Source organism: Calonectris borealis, chromosome 34 (genome assembly GCF_964195595.1).
Source record: "Calonectris borealis chromosome 34, bCalBor7.hap1.2, whole genome shotgun sequence".
Classification (NCBI taxonomy): Eukaryota; Metazoa; Chordata; class Aves; order Procellariiformes; family Procellariidae; genus Calonectris; species Calonectris borealis.
Genome location: NC_134345.1, coordinates 226670 through 245005, shown reverse-complemented (window position 1 = coordinate 245005; position 18336 = coordinate 226670). Strand labels below are relative to the sequence as shown.

General features: G+C 67.2%; 1 protein-coding gene across 1 annotated transcript in view; it reads right to left on the bottom strand.

Annotated features, from left to right (window-relative positions):
- Positions 1 to 18336, bottom strand: part of HUWE1 (HECT, UBA and WWE domain containing E3 ubiquitin protein ligase 1) — a 73411-nt gene that overhangs the window by 30051 nt on the left and 25024 nt on the right. Inside the window, 19 exon segments of the mRNA XM_075134866.1 lie at positions 1485 to 1618; positions 1723 to 1821; positions 1921 to 1996; positions 2078 to 2202; positions 3110 to 3330; positions 4694 to 4873; positions 6078 to 6289; positions 7283 to 7491; positions 8227 to 8293; positions 8578 to 8720; positions 10287 to 10454; positions 12279 to 12474; positions 13605 to 13999; positions 14841 to 14991; positions 15069 to 15245; positions 16663 to 16744; positions 16843 to 16970; positions 17773 to 17925; positions 18024 to 18293. Coding sequence (XP_074990967.1) covers positions 1485 to 1618; positions 1723 to 1821; positions 1921 to 1996; positions 2078 to 2202; positions 3110 to 3330; positions 4694 to 4873; positions 6078 to 6289; positions 7283 to 7491; positions 8227 to 8293; positions 8578 to 8720; positions 10287 to 10454; positions 12279 to 12474; positions 13605 to 13999; positions 14841 to 14991; positions 15069 to 15245; positions 16663 to 16744; positions 16843 to 16970; positions 17773 to 17925; positions 18024 to 18293 — 3186 coding nt within the window.

The following is an 18336-nucleotide window of genomic DNA, read 5'->3' as shown; positions in this document are numbered from 1 at the left end:
GCACCCTGACCCAAAATAGCACCCCCTGACCCCAAATGGGGGCACCCTGACTCAAAACGGGGGCACCCTGACCCAAAATGGGGGCACCCTACCCCTAAATAGCACCCCCTGACCCCAAATGGGGGCACCCCGACCCAAAATAGCACCCCCTGACCCCAAATGGGGGCACTCTGACTCAAAACGGGGGCACACTGACCCAAAATGGGGGCACCCTACCCCTAAATAGCACCCCCTGACCCAAAACGGGGGCACCCCGACCCAAAATGGGGGCACCCTGACCCCAAATGGCACCCCCTGACCCAAAACGGGGGCACCCCGACCCAAAACAGCACCCCCTGACCTCAAAACAGGGGCACCCCAATGCAAAATGGGGGCACCCCGACCCAAAATGGGGGCACCCTGACCCAAAACGGGGGCACCCCGACCCAAAATAGCACCCCCTGACCCAAAATGGGGGCACCCTGACCCAAAATAGCACCCCCTGACCTCAAAACAGGGGCACCCCGACCCAGAATGGGGGCACCCTGACCCAAAACAGAAGCACCCCGACCCAAAACGGGGGCACCCTGACCCCAAATAGCACCCCCTGACCCAAAACGGGGGCACCTTGACCCAAAACAGCACCCCCTGACCTCAAAACAGGGGCACCCCAACCCAAAATGGGGGCACCCCGACCCAAAACGGGGGCACCTCGACCCAAAATGGGGGCACCCTGACCCCAAACGGGGGCACCCTGACCCCAAATAGCACCCCCTGACCCAAAACGGGGGCACCCTGACCCAAAACAGCACCCCCTGACCCCAAAACAGGGGCACCCCAACCCAAAATGGGGGCACCTCGACCCAAAACGGGGGCACCCTGACCCCAAATAGCACCCCCTGACCCAAAACGGGGGCACCTCGACCCAAAACAGCACCCCCTGACCCCAAATAGCACCCCCTGACCCAAAATGGGGGCACCCCGACCCAAAACGGGGGCACCCTGACCCCAAATAGCACCCCCTGACCCAAAACGGGGGCACCTCGACCCAAAACAGCACCCCCTGACCCCAAAACAGGGGCACCCCAACCCAAAATGGGGGCACCCCGACCCAAAACAGCACCCCCTGACCCCAAATGGGGGCACCCTGACCCAAAATAGCACCCCCTGACCTCAAAACAGGGGCACCCCGACCCAAAATGGGGGCACCCTGACCCCAAATGGCAGCCCCTGACCCAAAACGGGGGCACCCTGACCCAAAACAGCACCCCCTGACCCCAAAACAGGGGCACCCCGACCCAAAACAGCACCCCTGACCTCAAAACAGGGGCACCCCGACCCAAAACGGGGGCACCCCGACCCAAAATGGGGGCACCCTGACCCCAAATGGCACCCCCTGACCCCAAAACGGGGGCACCCCGACCCAAACCGGCTGCACCCCGCCCCAAACCGGGGTGACGGCTGCACCCCCACGGCACCCGAGGGGATTCCCCCCCCCCCCCCACCTGATCGTCCTCGTCTTCCTCCTCCTCCTCCTCCTCCTCGTCCTGGCTGTCGTCCTCATCCTCGTTGCTGCCGCTGCTGTCCTCCTCCTGCGTGTGCTCCTCCTCGTCCTCGGGATCCAGGATGTTCATGGAATCTTTCGGGAAGGCGAAAAGAGGGGGGGGGGGGGGGTGTCGGCTGGGATCTCGGCGTCCCAAAACCACCCCCCCCCCCCCAAAAATCTTGGGGGGCCCCCCTCACCTTCCCGGTTGGCCTGCAGCGTGGAGGCTTGGCTGAGGTTGGAGGGGGCCTCGTCCATCAGCACGTCCTCCTGCGACTCGTCCTCCCCCGAGCGGCTCACTTTTGGGAGGGGGGGGCGAAAACACCTTAAAGGGGTGCAAAGGGGGCACCCCCATATTTTTGAGGGGGTCCCTGCTGTCTCGGGGAGGGGGATCTCACCGATGATGGTGCTGTTGCCGGTGGCCCCGTCCCTCTCCAGCAGCTCGTCGATGAGATCCTCCAGCTCGTTTTCCACCTTTGGGGGGGGCGGGGGGGGATTTAGGGGGGGTAGGGGGGGGTTTGGGGGTACGGGGGGGTTGGGGGGAGCCCCCCTCACCTGCATCTCCTGGGTGCTGAGCCCCTCGGGCTGCCCGGCCAGCACCACCGCGTCACCTTCGGCCTCCCCGTCCATGTCGCCGTCGGCCGCCTCCGCCTGCGCCGCCTCCGCGTCCTCCTCGGGGGCTCGGGGTCCCCGGGTCCCCTTTGGTTTTTGGGGGGGGGGGTGGGGGGTGGTTAAGAGGGGGGACAGGCAGGTCCCCCCCGGGGGGGGACAGAGGGATGTGGGGGGGATGCGGGGATGCAGGGGGTGAGATGGGGGGGGGACAGGGAAAATTGGGGGGACACCGGAGATGGGGGGGACACCAGAGATGGGGGGGCATAGGGGAGATATTTGGGGACACCGGAGATGGGGGGGACAGGGGAGAGATGGGGGGGACATGAAAGATGTGGGGGACACATGGAAAATGGGGGGACGCGAGAGATGTGGGGGGACACAAGAGATGTGGGGGGGACACATGGAAAATGGGGGGACGGGAGAGATGTGGGGGGACACAAGAGATGTGGGGGGACACAGGGAAAATGGGGGGACACGAGAGATGTGGGGGGACGCGAGAGAGATGTGGGGGGACGCGAGAGATGTGGGGGGACGCGAGAGATGTGGGGGGACGCGAGAGATGTGGGGGGACACAGGGAAAATGGGGGGACGCGAGAGATGTGGGGGGACACAGGGAAAATGGGGGGACGCGAGAGATGTGGGGGGCACAGGGAAGGGGGACACACAGGGAAAATGGGGGGGGCACAAGAGATACGGGGGGACACAGGGGAGATGTGGGGGGACACGAGAGATATGGGGGGGCACGTGGAAAATGGGGGGACACAAGCGATATAGGAGGACACGAGAGAGATGGGGGGGTCACAGGGATGTGGGGGGACACGTGGGAGATGGAGGGGACAGGAGAGATTTGGGGGGGCACGAGAGGAGAAGTGGGGGGCACGGGGAGACGGGGGGGACACAGCAGAGATGGGGGGCACAAGGAAGACGGGGGGGACAGGGGAGATACGGGGGGGCACAGGGGGGATGGGGGGGCACAGGGGGGATGGGGGGGGCCGGGGGAGGTTTGGGGGTTCCTGGGGGTGCAGGTACCTCCGTCGGGGGGCGCGGCTCCGGCCTCCCGGGCCCCCCCGGCCCCCTCCCCCTTGCTCTTGCTGGAGGAGCCCTTGGTGCCGAAGAGGCCGCTGGGCTGGTTGACGATGCGGGACAGCGTCTCCAGCGGCTTCAGCGCCGCGTTCACCGTGTTCGCCATGTTGGGGCTGGGGGGCGGCCGGTGGGACCCTGGCGTCCAGGGGACCCCACCCCGTCCCCCCGGGACCCGCCACAAACTCCCAGGAAACCACCACGATCCCCACGGCACCCCAAGACCCACCACGACCCCCAAGACCCACCACGACCCCTCAAGACCCTTCACAACCCACCACAACCCCCAAAACCCACCATGACCCCTCAAGACCCTCTAAGACCCCTCAAGACCCACCACGACCCCTCAAGACCCTTCACAACCCACCACAACCCCCAAAACCCACCATGACCCCTCAAGACCCTCTAAGACCCCTCAAGACCCACCACGACCCCTCAAGACCTACCAAGACCCACCACAACCCAAGAACCCAAGAGCCCCCACAACCCCTCAAGACTCCCCAAGACCCCTAAGACCCACCAAGAACCCCAAGACCCACCAAGACCCCCCACAATCCCTCAAGACCCACCAAGACCCACCAAGACCCCTAAAACCCACAAGACCCCTCAAGACCCCCCAAGACCCCCCAAGACCCCCCAAGACCCCCAAGACCCCCCAAGACCCACCAAGAACCCCCAAGACCCACCACGACCCCTCAAGACCCCTCACAACCACCACAACCCCAAAACCCACCATGACCCCTCTAAGACCCCTCACGACCCACCACAACCCCCAAAACCCACCATGACCCCTCAAGACCCTCTAAGACCCCTCAAGACCCACCACGACCCCTCAAGACCTACCAAGACCCACCACAACCCAAGAACCCAAGAGCCCCCACAACCCCTCAAGACCCCTAAGACCCACCAAGAACCCCCAAGACCCCTCAAGACCCACCAAGACCCACCAAGACCCACCAAGACCCACCAAGACCCACCAAGACCCACCAAGACCCCCCACAATCCCTCAAGACCCACCAAGACCCACCAAGACCCACCAAGATCCCCAAGACCCACCAAGATCCCCAAGACCCACCACAACCCAAGAACCCAAGAGCCCCCACAACCCCTCAAGACCCACCAAGACCCCCAAGACCCACCACGACCCACCACGACCCCTCAAGACCTCCCAAGACCCACCAAGAACCCCCGCAACCCCTCAATACCCACCAAGACCCCCATGACCCCTCAAGACCCCCGCAACCCCTCAAGAACCCTCAAGAACCACCACGACCCCCCAAGACTCACCACGACCCCCCAAGACCCACCAAGACCCCCACGACCCCTCAAGAACCCTCAAGAACCCTCCAGACCCACCACAACCCAAGAACCCAAGAGCCCCTCCAGACCCCTCCAGACCCCTCCAGACCCCCCAAGACCCCCCAAGACCCCCCAAGACCCCCGATAAGAGTGGACCCTGGCGTCGGGGTGGGGCCATACCTGGAGAGGTCGAGGCTGTGAGGGACCCTCGCCAGGTCGTTGACCAAGCCCTTCTTGAGGAAGAGGCGGATGATGTTGTTCATGCCGTTGTGTTGGGTCTTGGCGGCGCTGCTGTAGAAGCTGGAGGTGGAGGGGCAGGACTCCATGATGGTGCTGATGATGCACATGACGGCTTGGAGCCTGCGGTGGGGACGAGGAGATGCGTCACACGCCGGGGGGATGTGGCACCCCCACGGAGCTCCTATCACCCCCGTGGAGGAGACATCACCCCCCGTGGAGGAGACATCACCCCCCGTGGAGGAGACATCACCCCCCGTGGAGAACATAACATCCCTGTGGAGGTCACGTCAACCCCATGGAGAACACGTCAACCCCGTGGAGGTCACGTCAACCCCATGGAGGACACGTCAACCCCGTGGAGGACACGTCAACCCCATGGAGGACACGTCAACCCCGTGTAGTTTGTGTCACAGCCCAGGGAGGACATGTCAACCCCACGAGGGACACATCAGCCTCACGGAGAACATCTCACCCCTGTGGAGGATGTCTCAACCCCATGAGGGACATCTCAACCCTGTGGAGGACGTGTCAACCCCAGAAGGGACATCTCACCCCCGTGGAGGTCATCTCAACCCCACGAGGGACATCTCACCCCCGTGGAGCACATCTCACCCCCGTGGAGGACGCGTCAACCCCACGAGGGACATCTCACCCCCGTGGAGCACATCTCAACCCCACGAGGGACATCTCACCCCCGTGGAGCACATCTCAACCCCGTGAGGAACATCTCACCCCTGTGGAGGACACGTCAACCCCCCGAGGAACATCTCACCCCCGTGGAGCACATCTCAACCCACGAGGGACATCTCACCCCCGTGGAGCACATCTCAACCCCACGAGGGACATCTCACCCCCGTGGAGCACATCTCAACCCCGTGAGGAACATCTCACCCCCGTGGAGGACACGTCAACCCCCCGAGGAACATCTCACCCCCGTGGAGCACATCTCAACCCACGAGGAACATCTCACCCCTGTGGAGAACATCTCAACCCCGTGAGGAACATCTCACCCCCGTGGAGAACATCTCAACCTCACGAGGAACATCTCACCCCTGTGGAGGACGCGTCAACCCCACGAGGAACATCTCACCCCCGTGGAGCACATCTCAACCCCGTGAGGAACATCTCACCCCCGTGGAGCACATCTCAACCCCGTGAGGAACATCTCACCCCTGTGGAGCACATCTCAACCCCATGAGGGACATCTCACCCCCGTGGAGAACATCTCACCCCCGTAACGGTGCTGCCGCGAGGGCGCCGGTGGCCGGGACGGCCCCGCGATAACCCCGCCGTGTCCCCGTGGTGTCCCCCCGGTGTCCCCCACCTGGCGTGCTTCTCGGTGCTCTCGGCCATGGCCAGCGCCCGTCCCAGGGCCGCCTTCACCTCGTTGACCAAAGCCACCTGGGCGTCGGTGCCGCTGCCCGCCGCTGCCAGACTGGCCAGGAAGAGCCGGGCCAGCGCCGGCGTGTCCTTGTCCTCGGCGTTCTGCGTGTGGGGCAGGAGGTGGTCCAGGACGAAGGCCAGCACGCTGCAGTCCTGCGGGGAACGGGGAAAGGGGGGGGTCAGGCACCCCAAAACCCCCACCCCGGGCTGGGACCCCCAGATCGTCCCGTCCCCGAGGTGTGGGGGGAGCCTTGGGTGCCAAAGGGGGTGGCAGCTGGTGCGTGGTGACAAGGGAAGAGGGGGTGTGGGGTGACAGGACACCTCGATGGACGTGGTGACGGGGACCCAGGTGGTGGGGGGTACAGGGGAACCTTCTACGGGGGGTGACAGGGACCCCAGCGCGTGGGGTGACAGGGGACCCCAGAGTGTGGGGTGACAGCAACCGAGGCGTCTGGGGGTACAGGGGAACCTTCTGTATGGGGTGACAAGGGACCCCAGCGCGTGGGGTGACAGGGGACCCCAGAGCATGGGGTGACGGGGACCGAGGTGTCTGGGGGTACAGGGGAACCTTCTGTATGGGGTGACAAGGGACCCCAGCGCATGGTGGCCCAAAGAAACCCGCCACGCAGGGTGACAGGGGACAACGCCAGGCAGGGTGACAGAACACCTGGACGCGTGGGGTGACAGGACACCCTGCCGCACGCGGTGACAAGGGACCCAAGTGCCTGGTGGCACAGGAAAACCCACTGCGAGGGGGTGACGGGGGACCCCGCCACGCAGGGGTGACGGGGGACACCATCGCACAGGGGTGACAGGGGACCCCGTGACACAGTGTGACGGGGGACACCATCGCACAGGGGTGACGGGGGACCCCGCCACGCAGGGTGACGGGGGACACCATCGCACAGGGGTGACAGGGGACACCATCACGCAGGGGTGACAGGGGACCCCGCCACACAGGGTGACGGGGGACACCATCGCACAGGGGTGATGGGGGACCCCGCCACGCAGGGTGACACCACCACCCCGCCGCGCAACAGCGTGACACCACCGCCGAGACCCCCCCCCCCCCACCCCGTAGGGACGCGGCCGCCGCCGCGGGGCGACCCTCGGGGACAAGCGACCGCGTCCCGGCTGTCTCGTCACCTCTTTGATGAGCTCCGACTGTCCCACGGTGTAGCTGTAGTTGGCGATGAGGGTGGCGATGCCCACGTAGGAGCGGACCAGTTCGGCCAGTAGCCGCAAGATGGTGGAAGTGGGCATGAGGGGCTTGGAGCCCTTGGCTCGCTGCCGCTCCTCCCCGCGCTCCCCGTCCTTCTCCTTCCGACCCTCCCGGCCCTCCTCGGGGCTGGCTGCTGCGGACGGAGGGACGTTGGGGACGTCAGGGGGACGCTGAAGGTCTCGGGGACGCGGAGGGGACGTCGGGGGGCTGGGGGACGCGGAGGGGATGTCGGGGGGCTCGGGGAGATGATGGGGACGTTAAAGGTCTTGGGGATGTGGAGGGGACGTTGGGGGGCTCAGGGACGTGGAGGGGACATGGAGGGGACGTTAAAGGACTCGGGGACACGGAGGGGACGTCGGGGGGCTTGGGGATGTGGAGGGGACGTTGGGGGGCTCGGGGACGCAGAGGGGACGTTGGGGGGCTCGGGGAGATGATGGGGACGTTAAAGGTCTTGGGGATGTGGAGGGGACGTTGGGGGGCTCAGGGACGTGGAGGGGACATGGAGGGGATGTTAAAGGACTCGGGGACACGGAGGGGACGTCGGGGGGCTCGGGGACACGGAGGGGACGTCGGGGGGCTCGGGGAGATGATGGGGACGTTAAAGGTCTTGGGGACGTGGAGGGGACGTTGGGGGGCTCAGGGATGTGGAGAGGATGTTGGGGGGCCCTGGGACATGGCAGGGTCATTGGGGGGGCTCAAGGACGTGGAGGGGACGTTAGGGGGACATTAAAGGTCTTGGGGACACGGAGGGGACATTGGGGGGCTCGGGGAGATGATGGGGACATTGAAGACCTTGGGGACACGGAGGGGACACGGAGGGGACGTCAGGGGGCTCGGGGACGTTGGGGGGCCCAGGGGACACCCCTACCTTCTCCCTGGGGGGTTCCCGACGGCGGCGTCTCCGCAGCGGCTCCATCGGCGGCGAAGACCTGGGCCTGCGGGAGCCAGGGTTTGGGGGGGTGGGGGGACAGGACATCAGAGCCGGCCGGGGGGGGCCCCCAAAACCCCACAGCCCCCCCCAAAACCCCACAGCCCCCCCCCTCCCCCTCCCCCCCAAATCCCCTTCCCCGTACCCGCTCCCACCACCCCTAGGAACGCTCCTCCCCCGAAACCCCCCCCGCAAATCCCACCTTGGCACCCCCAAATCCCACTCCGGCACCCCCAAATCCCCCCCCGGCACCCCCAAATCCCCCCCCCCCGGCACCCCCAAAGCGCTGACGTTGATGGCGAAGCCGGCGGGGGGGTCGAAGTCGCCGGGCTGGCGCGTCAGGCTGCGGTACTGCTGGTACATGTCGTCCCCGATGTCGGAGAGCAGCTGGCTGACCTCGCTGGGCGCCGCGCTTTTGGGGTCCCCCTTCTCACCTTTTTTGGGGGGGAAGGGGGGGTGTGAAGGGAGCCCCACGCTCTGCCACACCCCCCCCCCCCCCCAAAAAAAAAAGGCTTTGGGGACACCCCCAAAGCACCTGGGGGGCACCCTGGGTCTAGAGCGCGGAGGGAACCATGCTTTCGGGGGGGCATCGTGCTTTTGGGGGGCACCCTGCTTTTGGGGGGGCACCCCGCTATCGGGGGGGCACCCCGTTTTTGGGGGGCACCCTGATTCTTCATGTCCCGCTGCCTGGGGGCACCCCGATTCTGCCCCTGATACGGGCAACCCCGCTCCCTGGGGTGCACCCCGCTTCCCCTTCCACGTGCGCCACGCTGGGGGGGCACCCCAATTCTGTACCCCGATTCTCTGCCCCATAGGGGCACCCCGGTTCTCTCCCTCCATGTGCACCCCGCTGCCTGGGGGCACCCCCATTCCCCCCTATGTGCACCCCACTCCCCATGGACACCCCAATGTCCCCCTGATGTGCACCCCAATCCCTAGGGGCACCCCAATTCCCCCCATGTGCACCCCAACCCCTGGGGGCACCCCAATTCCCCCCCATGAGCACCCCACTCCCCATGGACACCCCAATTTCCTCCCCATGGGCACCCCAACCCCTGGGGGCACCCCAGTTCCCTCCCCATGTGCACCCCAACCCCTCGGAGCACCCCAACTCCCCCCTCCATGTCCACCCCAACCCCTGGGAGCACCCCAATTCCCCCCCACGTGCACCCCATTCCCCATGGGCACCCCAATTCCCACTCCCTGGGGGCACCCCAGTCCCTGGGGGCACCCCAATTCCCCCCCACATGCACCCCACTCCCCATGGGCACCCAAACCCCTCGGAGCACCCCAATTCCCCCCCCTAGTGCACCCCACTCCCCATGGGCACCCCAATTCCCCCCTCCAAGTCCACCCCAACCCCTGGGGGCACCCCAATTCCCCCCCCACGTGCACCCCACTCCCTATGGGCACCCCAATTCCCCCCTCATGTCCACCTCAACCCCTGGGGGCACCCCAATTCCCCCCACGTGCCCCCCACTCCCCATGGGCACCCCAATTCCCCCTCATGTCCACCCCAACCCCTGGGAGCACCCCAATTCCCCCCTATGTGCACCCCACTCCCTACCAGCGCCCCATTTCCCACTCCCTGGGAGCACCCCAATTCCCCCCCATGTGCACCCCACTCCCCATGGGCACCCCAATTCCCCCCTCATGTCCACCCCAACCCCTGGGGGCACCCCAATTCCCGCCCATGTCCACCCCAACCCCTGGGAGCACCCCAATTCCCCCCTATGTGCACCCCACTCCCTACCAGTGCCCCACTTCCCACTCCCTGGGAGCACCCCCATTTCCCCCCCCTTCAAGTGCACCCCAATTCTCCCCCTTCTACCCCCGCCCCCCAAATCCTCCTCCCTCCACACCCCTTTCCCAACGCCCCCCCCCCATCCCCTCTTCCCCCTAAAACTCCCCGGGGGGTGGCTGCAACCCCCCCTGGCAGGGGTTATAAACCCTAATAGGGGTGCCTAATTCCCAGGGGGGTCCCCCAAAAGTCCCCGTACCCTCCTCGGGCGCGTGGTAGGCGGCCAGGGCGTTGAGCATGTCGTAGATGACGTCCTTGATGGGCTCGGGGATGGGGGGCAGCGCCGCCGCCTTCACCGGCGTCGTCTTCACCAGCTGCACCGCGTTGGGGCCCTTGATCCGCAGGTTCTCGAACTCGTCGTCCGAGGCTGGGGGGGGGGGGAAAAGGGGGGTTCAGGGGGGGCGGGGGGGGACACACCCCCCTTGTTGGCACCCCCGGGGAGGGTTTGTGGGTGCTGGAGCTGCGGGAGCCCCCTTTTAGGAGTAAAAGGAGGTTTGGGAGCTGTGGTTTAGGGGTAAAGGGGCCCCTGGGACACCCATTTTGGGGGTAGAGACCCCTGGGACCCCCATTTTGGGGTAAAGGGACCCCTGGGACACCCATTTTGGGGGTAGAGACCCCTGGGACCCCCACTTTGGGGGTAAAGGGACCCCTGGGATCCCCATTTTGGGGGTAAAGGGGGCCCTGGGACCCCCACTTTGGGGTAAAGGGGGCCCTAGGACCCCCACTTTGGGGGTAAAGGGACCCCTGGGACCCCCACTTTGGGGTAAAGGGATGCCTGGGATCCCCATTTTGGGGGTAGAGACCCCTGGGATCCCCATTTTGGGGTAAAGGGACCCTGGGATCCCCATTTTGGGGGTAAAGGGACCCCTGGGACCCCCACTTTGGGGGTAAAGGGACCCCTGGGACCCCCACTTTGGGGGTAGAGAGACCCCTGGGATCCCCATTTTGGGGGTAAAGGGACCCTGGGATCCCCACTTTGGGGGTAGAGAGACCCCTGGGATCCCCATTTTGGGGGTAAAGGGACCCCTGGGACCCCCACTTTGGGGGTAGAGAGACCCCTGGGATCCCCATTTTGGGGGTAGAGAGACCCCTGGGATCCCCATTTTGGAACCAAAGAGACCCCTGGGATCCCCATTTTGGGGGTAAAGGGACCCCTGGGACCCCCACTTTGGGGGTAAAGGGGCCCCTGGGACCCCCATTTTGGGGTAAAGGGGCCCCTGGGACCCCCACTTTGGGGGTAAAGGGGCCCCCGGGACCCCCACCTTGCCACCCTGTAGAGGGCTTGTGGGTGCTGGAGCCACAGGGGCCTGTGGGACCCCCTTTTTGGGGCCAAAGAGACCCCTGGGACCCCCATTTTGGGGATAAAGGGACCCCTGGGATCCCCATTTTGAGGGTAAAGGAACCCCTGGGACCCCCATTTTGGAGCTGCAAGCACCCCCATTCCCCACAAGGCACCCACGGGAGCTGCAGGCACCCGAGACCCCCATTTCTGAGCCACAGGGACCCATGGGACCCCCATTTCTGAGCCACAGGCACCCCTGAGACCCCATTTCAGAACGACAGGCACCCACGGGACCCCACTTTGGAGCCACAGGCACCCACGGGACCCCACTTTGGAGCCGCAGGGACCCACGGGACCCCCTTAGGAGCGGCGGGGACCCACGGGACCCCCTTAGGAGCGGCAGGGACCCACGGGACCCCCTTAGGAGCGGCAGGGACCCACGGGACCCCCTTAGGAGCGGCGGGGACCCACGGGACCCCCTTAGGAGCGGCAGGGACCCACGGGACCCCCCTTAGGAGCGGCAGGGGCCCACGGGACCCCCTTAGGAGCCGCAGGGACCCACGGGACCCCCTTAGGAGCAGCAGGGGCCCACGGGACCCCCCTTAGGAGCCGCAGGGGCCCACGGGACCCCCTTAGGAGCGGCAGGGACCCACGGGACCCCCCTTAGGAGCGGTGGGGGCCCACGGGACCCCCCCTTAGGAGCCGCAGGGACCCACGGGACCCCCTTAGGAGCGGCAGGGACCCACGGGACCCCCTTAGGAGCGGCGGGGACCCACGGGACCCCCTTAGGAGCGGCAGGGACCCACGGGACCCCCCTTAGGAGCGGCGGGGACCCACGGGACCCCCCTTAGGAGCGGTGGGGACCCACGGGACCCCCTTAGGAGCGGCGGGGCTGCCGCGGGCCCTCACCGGTGCCGGAGCCGCGGGGGGCGGGCAGGGCGATGCGGATGCAGCCGGTGGCCACCTCGGTGAAGACGTGGGGGCTGCGGCAGGCGGCGGGGCCCAGCACCCGCAGGATGTAGTTGACCTCTCGGGACCCCAGGCTCCCCGACACCACCCCCGAGGTGGTGCTGCCCGCCCCGCTGGTGGCCGCCGACCGCACCACCTGGGGGGGCACCCGTGAGCGGGGGGGCCCCCGGGCTGGCCCCCCACCCAGGGGGACGGGGGGCTGCTCCCCCCCTGCAGCCCCCGTGGCCCCGGTGACTCCCCTCCTGCCTGCGCCCAGAGCCTCGGCCCCCCAACTCCCCCGGCCCCCAACTCCCCCAGCCCCCCAACTCCCCCAGCCCCTCGTCCCCAGTGTCCCCCCGACCCCCAATTCCCCCGTCCCCTCATCCCCAGTGTCCCCCCGGCCCCCAACTCCCCCGGCCCCTCGCCCCCAGCCCCCCAACTCCCCCAGCCCCTCGTCCCCAGTGTCCCCCCGACCCCCAATTCCCCCGTCCCCTCATCCCCAGTGTCCCCCCGGCCCCCAACTCCCCCGGCCCCTCGCCCCCAGCCCCCCAACTCCCCCCTCCCCCCGCCCCCCAACTCCCCCCTCCCCTGCCCCCCAGCCCCCCAACTCCCCCCTCACCTCACCCCCAGCCCCCCAACTCCCCCCTCCCCTCGCCCCCAGCCCCCCAAGCCCCCCATCCCTTCACCGCCACCCCCCCAACTCCCCCCTCCCCTTCCCCCCACCCCCCCAACTCCCCCAACCCCTCACCCCCAGCCCCTCAAGCCCCCCTCCCCTTCACCCCCACCCCCCCAACTCCCCCCTCCCCTTCCCCCCAGCCCCCCAACTCCCCCCTCCCCTCGCCCCCAGCCCCCCAACTCCCCCCTTCCCTTCCCCCCAGCCCCCCAACTCCCCCGTCCCCTCGCCCCCAGCCCCCCAACTCCCCCCTCCCCTCGCCCCCACCCCCCCAACTCCCCCGTCCCCTCGCCCCCGGCCCCCCAACTCCCCCGTCCCCTCCCCCCCGGCCCCCCAACTCCCCCCTCCCCTCGCCCCCGGCCCCCCAACTCCCCCCTCCCCTCGCCCCCACCCCCCCAACTCCCCCCTTCCCTTCCCCCCGGCCCCCCAACTCCCCCCTCCCCTCGCCCCCGGCCCCCCAACTCCCCCCTTCCCTTCCCCCCACCCCCCCAACTCCCCCAACCCCTCACCCCCAGCCCCCTAAGCCCCCCATCCCTTCACCCCCACCCCCCCAACTCCCCCGTCCCCTCGCCCCCAGCCCCCCCAAGCCCCCCCCCACCCCCCGCCCCCGGCACCTTCTCCATGGTGTGGCGCAGGGTGCAGGGGTCCTCGATGATGTGGCGGAAGAGGAGGGTGACGAGGGGGGTGAAGCCGGTGAAGCCGGAGCTCTGGGTGAGCCCCAGGATGGTGCGGGTGCTGCGCAGCTCGGCGAAGAGCAGGGCGTGCTTGTGGTGCCGGGTGAGGCGCAGGCAGAGGCGCAGGGTGGCGTGGAGGGTGTCGGGGTCCACCGGCACCCCCAACATACTGACGCAGGCTCGTAAAACCGCCGGCACCGCTTCTTCCGCCAGACCTCGCACCGGAGCTTCCGACCATCCCGAGGGATCCTCCGGGGAGGGGGAGGGGGAGGGCGGGGAGGGGGAGGATGAGGACGGAGCTGCCGAAGTCTCTTCCTCCGACGGCGGTTCTGGGGCTGTCGGGAAGGGGGGTCGTGGTTCAGCCTCCCCACCCCCCCACCCCCAAAAAGCCTGGCAACCCCCCTGTGGCCTCTCTGACCCCCCCGGTGGCCCCCAAAGCTTCCCCCCCCAGCCCCAAATCCCCCCAATATTCCCCCTCAGAAGTCTCCTCCGTCACCCCGATATCCCCCCACGGCACCCGGTTCGGGGGGTGCAGGGACATGGGTCACCCCCCCATGGCCTCTTGGGACCCCTCCAAGGCCCCCAAATCCCCCCCCCCCACCCCCTTCACCACCCAGCTCCCCCTAAGCCCCGTATCCTCCAGTTTTGGGGGTGCAGGGACATGGGGTGCCCCCCCAATAACTTGACAACCCCCAAATCCACCCCCCCCAGCCCCAAATCTCCCCCCCCAGCTCCAAATCCACCCCCTCCAGCCCCAAATCCACCCCCCCCAGCTCCAAATCCACCCCCCCAGCCCCAAATCTCCCCCCCAGCCCCAAATCCTCCCCCCCCAGCCCCAAATCTCCCCCCCCAGCCCCAAATCCCCCCCATACCCCTCACCACCCAGCTCCCCCCCAAACCCCACATCCTCCAACACCCCCCAACTTTAGGGGTGCAAGAACATCAGCCCCCCCCCGTGACCTCTCAGACCCCCCCACAGCCCCCAAATCCCCCCCCAACCCTAAATCCACCCCCCCGAGCCCCTAATCCCCCCCTCCCAGCCCCAAATCCCAGCCCCGCGTCACCCCCTCCACCCCCTCCCCACCCACCTCCCCCCAAACCCCACCTCCCCCCCATGCTCCCCACCCCCCAAAGACCCCCCCCAAATCCCTCTATATCCCCCCCCCCCCCCCATACCGGGGGGCTCCTCCTTTCCCCTTCCCTCCGGATCCCGTCCTTCCTCGGTCGCCCGCTCGCCTTCGGCGCCGTCCTTCCCTCCCTTGCCGGATCGGGGGGCTCGCAACAGCGTCAGCATCACCGGCCGCCTGTTCCCCGTCTCCTCGTTCACCTGGACAACAACCGGGCGACAACGTTGTGCGCGTGTCCCCCGCCCCCCGCCGCCAACCCCTTCCCCGCCGCCGGTACCTGCACCATGGTGGTGAACTGGACGGTGTAGCGGCGGCGGCCGGCGGTGAAGCGGACGCTGGTCTCGCCGGCGCGCCAGGCGGCGTCGATGGTGCTGTTGTTGCTGGCGCTGTAGCTACACCAGCGACCCGAGCGGTCGTCGAACCAGCGCCAGTTGTTCCCAGTTGCCTGGAGATACTGGGGAGGGGGTGGGGGCGGGGGGTCAGCAGGGCGTACCCCCGCTTGCGTCCCCCTCCCTGGCACTCTGGGTGTCTCTGGGTGCCACCGCGTCACCCTGCTCGTCACCCTCCACAGGACCCCCTGTCCCCCCAGGACCCTGCATACCCCTCCCCCAGACCCCGTGTCCCCCCCAGGCTGCCCCCCCCCCATCCCAGACCCCCCCTGTGTCCCCCCAAACCCCCCACGTCCCCCCCAGGACCCCATAACCCCTCCCCAGGACCCTGTGTCCCCCCCAGCCTGCCCCATCCCCATCCCAGACCCCCCCTGTGTCCCCCCAAACCCCCCATGCCCCCCCCAGGACCCCACATGTGTCCCCATGACCCCATCTGCGTCCCCCCCCAGGACCCCATATCCCCCCCAACCCCATGTGTCCCCCCCCAGGACCCCATAACCCCTCCCCAGGACCCCGTATCCCCCCCAGGCTGCCCCACCCCCATCCCAGACCCCCCCTGTGTCCCCCCAAACCCCCCATGTCCCCCCCCAGGATCCCATAACCCCCACCCAGGACCCCATAACCCCTCCCCAGGACCCTGTATCCCTCCCAGGCTGCCCCCCCCCCATCCCAGACCCCCCCTGTGTCCCCCCAAACCCCCCACGTCCCCCCCCAGGACCCCATATCCCCCCCAACCCCATGTGTCCCCCCATAACCCCATCTGCGTCCCCCCCAGCACCCCATAACCCCCCCCCCAGGACCCCGTATCCCCCCCAGGCTGCCCCCGCCCCCATCCCAGCCCCCCCCTGTGTCCCCCCAAAACCCCCCATGCCCCCCCCAGGACCCCACATGTGTCCCCATGACCCCACCTGCGTCCCCCCCCAGGACCCCATAACCCCGCCCCAGGACCCCATAACCCCTCCCCAGGACCCTGTATCCCTCCCAGGCTGCCCCCCCCCATCCCAGACCCCCCCTGTGTCCCCCCAAACCCCCCATATCCCCCCCCAGGACCCCATAACCCCCCCCAGGACCACGTCTGTGTCCCCAGGACCCCATCTCCCCCCCCAGGACCCCATATCCCCCCCCAACCCCATGTGTCCCCCCATGATCCCATCTGCGTCCCCCCCAGGACCCCATAACCCCCCCCAGGACCCTGTGTCCCCCCCAGGCTGCCCCCCCCCATCCCAGACCCCCCCTGTGTCCCCCCAAACCCCCCATATCCCCCCCCAGGACCCCATAACCCCCCCCAGGACCACGTCTGTGTCCCCAGGACCCCATCTCCCCCCCCAGGACCCCATATCCCCCCCCAACCCCATGTGTCCCCCCCCAGGACCCCGTATCCCCCTCCCCAGGACCCCGTATCCCCCCCAGGCTGCCCCCCCCCCATCCCAGCCCCCCCCCGTGTCCCCCCAAACCCCCCCAGACGCCCCCCAAGCCCCCCACCTTGTTCATCTGAGCCCTGCGCTTGGAGGAGACGGCCGTCTTCTCGTAGAAGTCGATGAGGAGCAGGACGGGGGTGATCCACCTTTTGGGGGGGACACGCACGCCCGGTCGATGGCGGGGGGGGGGGGGGACGGGAGGGTGGCGGGGGGGGGTTTTGGGGGGCCGTTCCCCCTTCCTTACTTGGGGGTCTGCACCTCCTTGTGCTCCTTGGCGGCTTGCAGGCAGGGCTGCACCACCTCCAGCAGCTTGATGAGGACGTCCAGCACGCAGCTCGACTCCACCACCCGGGCGCAGGGCAGCTTCAGCTCCTGGGGGGGCCCCGAGGTGTCCCGGGGGTCAGGGACACCCCCAAAATCCCCAAAACCCTCTGCACCCCCCCAAAAAAAAACCCAAACTACCGCCAGAAACCCCAAACCGCCACTCAAAACCACCAAACCACCCCACAGAATCCCAAACCACCCCCGAGACCCCCAAAACCACCCCCCCAACACCCAAAACCACCCCTCAAAAACCCCAAACCATCCCTCAAAAACCCCAAACCACTCCCCAGTCCCCCAAAACCACCCCCCAGACCCCCAAAACCACCCCCAAAAAACCCCAAACCACCCCCAGAAACCCAAAACCACCCCCCTGACACCCAAAACCACCCCCTAAAAACCCCAAACCACCCCCAGACACTTCAAACCACCCCCCAGTCCCCAAAATCACCCCCTAAAAACCCCAAACCACCCCCCCGACACCCAAAACCACCCCCCGACACCCAAAACCACCACCCAAAAACCCCAAACCACCCCCTAAAAACCCCAAACCACCCCCCCGACACCCAAAACCACCCCCAGACCCCCAAAACCACCCCTAGACCCCCAAAACCACCCCTCAAAAACCCCAAACCACCCCCTAAAAACCCCAAACCACCCCCCCGACCCCCAAACCACCCCCAGACCCCCAAAACCACCCCCGAACCCAAAACCACCCCCAGAACCACACGCTCCGCCCCAAAAAAGTGACATTTTGGAAGACAAAAACCAGAAGAACCCCACAAAGCGCGGCCACAAGGACAAAAGACACCCCCCTGCCCCCCCGATATTTCGGGGTGCCCCCCTTGCCCACCTCGAAGAGGAGGGTGAGGAGCAGGATGCGCGTGGCCAGGTTGGAAGCCTGGGGCAAGGTGGCCATTTGGCTGATCCATTCCGACACCGTTTTGGTGTCGCTGGTGGTGAGGGGCAACGCCGCCTTGATGAGGACGTCGGCCGCTTCCCAAACCTAAATTTCGGGGTGTCAGGAAAAAGGGGAGGGGGGTTCACGCCGATATCGGGGTGACGGCGAAAAAAAAAAAAAAGAAAAACTTTTTCTTTTTTTACCTGTTTGACCACTTGCTTGAGAACGGAGTCGCGATACGCGGCCCCGTTGCGCTTGACGGCCGTCATGATCAGGTCGCAGACGCGATAGACGGTGTCGGGGAGCTCATCCAGGAGTTGGGAACAACCGGGAAGCATGGAATCGGTAAAAGCCAAAAGTTCGGCCGCTTCCAAAGGTTCGGCCCCTTCGAATTTTTCCAGGCATTTGGCTTCTTCTTCCTCTTGGCGTTCGCGGGCGCGGCGTTCTTCTTCTTCTTTGCGGCAGGCTGCCTCCTACGGCGGGGGGAGAACGGGGGTTGGAGGGGGGAGAAATGGG